Raw genomic sequence first — 2,541 nt, forward strand, 5'->3', positions numbered from 1 at the left:
GAGCCTTAAAATGGAGAACTGTATCCTTTCAGCAAAATCTTGCTAGTGTATGCAATGGTGTCAGCGTTTGGAAGCTGATTATGGGATGGATCCCTGGATAAGGCAGTCTCTAGATGGTCCATCCTTTGGTCACAGCTCCAAACTTTGTCTCTGTAACTCCATCCATGGGTGTTTTGTTCCCAATTCTAAGAAGGGGCACAGTGTCCACACTTTGGTCTTCATTCTTCTTGAGTTTCATGTATTTAGCAAATTGTATCTTATATCTTGGGTATCCTAAGTTTTGGGCTAATATCCACTTATCAGTTAGTACATATTGTGTGAGTTCCTTTGTGATTGTGTTACCTCACTCAGGATGATGCCCTCCAGGTCCATCCATTTGCCTAAGAATTTCATAAATTCGTTCTTTTTAATAGGTGAGTAGTACTCCATTGTGTAAATGTACCACATTTTCTGTATCCATTCCTCTGTTGAGGGGCATCTGGGTTCTTTCCAGCTTCTGGCTATTATAAATAAGGCTGCTATGAACATAGTGGAGCATGTGTCCTTCTTACCAGTTGGGACATCTTCTGGATATATGCCCAGGAGAGGTATTGCTGGATCCTCTGGTAGTACTATGTCCTATGCCGGGGCCTAGCAAACACAGAAGTGGATGCTCACAGTCAGCTAGTGGATGGATCACAGGGCCCCAATGGAGGAGCTAGAGAAAGTACCCAAGGAGCTAAAGGGATCTGCAACCCTATAGGTGGAACAACATTATGAACTAACCAGTACCCCGGAGCTCTTGACTCTAGCTGCATACGTATCAAAAGATGGCCTAGTCGGCCATCACTGGAAAGAGAGGCCCATTGGACATACAAACTTTATATGCCCCAGTACAGGGGAATGCCAGGGCCCAAAAAAATGGGAATGAGTGGGTAGGGAAGTAGGTGGGGGGGGAGGGTATGGGAGACTTTTGGGATAGCATTGGAAATGTAATTGAGGAAAATACGTAATAAAAAAAAATATTAAAAAAAATGGAGAACTGTAGACTGGGCTTGTTTACCTGACCAAAAGAGCCTGAGTAAAAAGTCAGTGAGGCTATTGATGTTCTATAAATATACACGTGGATTAGTTTGCCTTCTTCTGTTTGAGGTCTCAAACTACCAAGCTATGGAGAAAGTGAAATAAGATGAAAGAACAAAAGAAGCATGCAATAGAAGAATGGGATGTTTCTTTGCACCTGGATTCAAACTAGTCTAAAGCCAGACAAAAGGCCAGGATGACTTTTGACGGTTTTTACTGTATTTTCTCATATATGTCTCCAAGTTCTCATTAGGAATTCCATACAGTGCACAATCTATGTCACTTTCATGCTGATTAGCAAAATAATACCTTGAACAAATTGGTCATAGAAGCATCCAAAAATACTAATTACCCTGATGAGAAAAAACAATGTTTATACAGTGGAAAGACAAAGGAATATAGAAGGATATCAATAACCTCTCTGAGTTTTTGTCTCTACTGAGTTTCCTAACATCCATTTAAAAATTTGGTGTCAATCCAATGGATATTTAAAGAGGAGAGAGGATTTGATGTTTATGTGATATGGTTTCTGAGGGCCAGGGCCTTGTGGAAGGTCCTGCTGAGGGCACTCTTCACCTCATTATTTCTCAGGCTGTAGATGATGGGGTTCAACATGGGAGTAACAACAGTGTAGGACAATGATAACAATTTCTTGCTTTCAGGAGAATTATTTGATTTAGGCCTAAAGTAAGTGAGGCTTGAAGACACATAGAAAAGAGAGACAACGACGAGATGTGAGGAACAGGTGGAGAAGGCTTTGTGCTTCCCTTTAGCTGATGGAATCTTGAGGATGGAAGCTGCAATGAGAGTGTATGAACATAGGATCAGCAGGCAGGGTATCATGACAACCAGAATAGTCCCAACAATGGCATAGACCTCAAACCGGGCTGTGTCTGCACAGACCAGCCTCAGCACAGGTGGGCTGTCACAGAAGAAGTGATTCACTTTGTTGGTGGCACAGAATGGAAAACTGAAGAGCCATGTGGTCTGTACAGTGGCTACAGGGAATCCTGGAAACCAGGAGGCAGCAGCCAGTCTGGCACGTGTCCCTTGGTTCATGATGACTGGATAATGCAAGGGACTGCAGATGGCCACATAGCGGTCATATGCCATGGTGGCAAGGAGGAAGCACTCGGCCACTCCAAAGAAGAAGAAGAAATACATCTGAGTGGCACAGCCCAGGAAGGAGATGCTTGTGTCCTGGGCAATCAGAGTCCCCAACATTTTGGGCACAATGACTAGATTGAAGCCAATCTCTAAGAAGGATAAGTTCCTGAGAAAGAAATACATGGGGCTTTGCAGTATGGGGTCAGCCAAAGTCACCAGAATGATGAGGCTGTTTCCCAGCAGAGTAACCAGGTAGATGGTGAGAAATGCCAGGAAGAGCAAGGTCTGTATTTCAGTAGGTAGGGAAGAGAAGCTCATGAGGATAAATTCAGTTATTCTTGTCTGGTTTCCTGCAGCCATGGGAATGAGCAT

General features: G+C 43.4%; 1 protein-coding gene across 1 annotated transcript; it reads right to left on the reverse strand.

The window, feature by feature from the left end:
* Window positions 1–1,575: 1,575 nt before the first annotated feature.
* LOC110298786 (olfactory receptor 10A5-like) lies at window positions 1,576–2,541 on the reverse strand. The gene has a single exon (XM_021168232.2). The coding sequence runs from the start codon at window positions 2,539–2,541 to the stop codon at window positions 1,576–1,578; it is 966 nt and encodes a 321-aa protein (XP_021023891.1).

This window comes from Mus caroli, unplaced genomic scaffold (genome assembly GCF_978045245.1).
Source record: "Mus caroli unplaced genomic scaffold, Mus_caroli_1 scaffold_8, whole genome shotgun sequence".
Classification (NCBI taxonomy): Eukaryota; Metazoa; Chordata; class Mammalia; order Rodentia; family Muridae; genus Mus; species Mus caroli.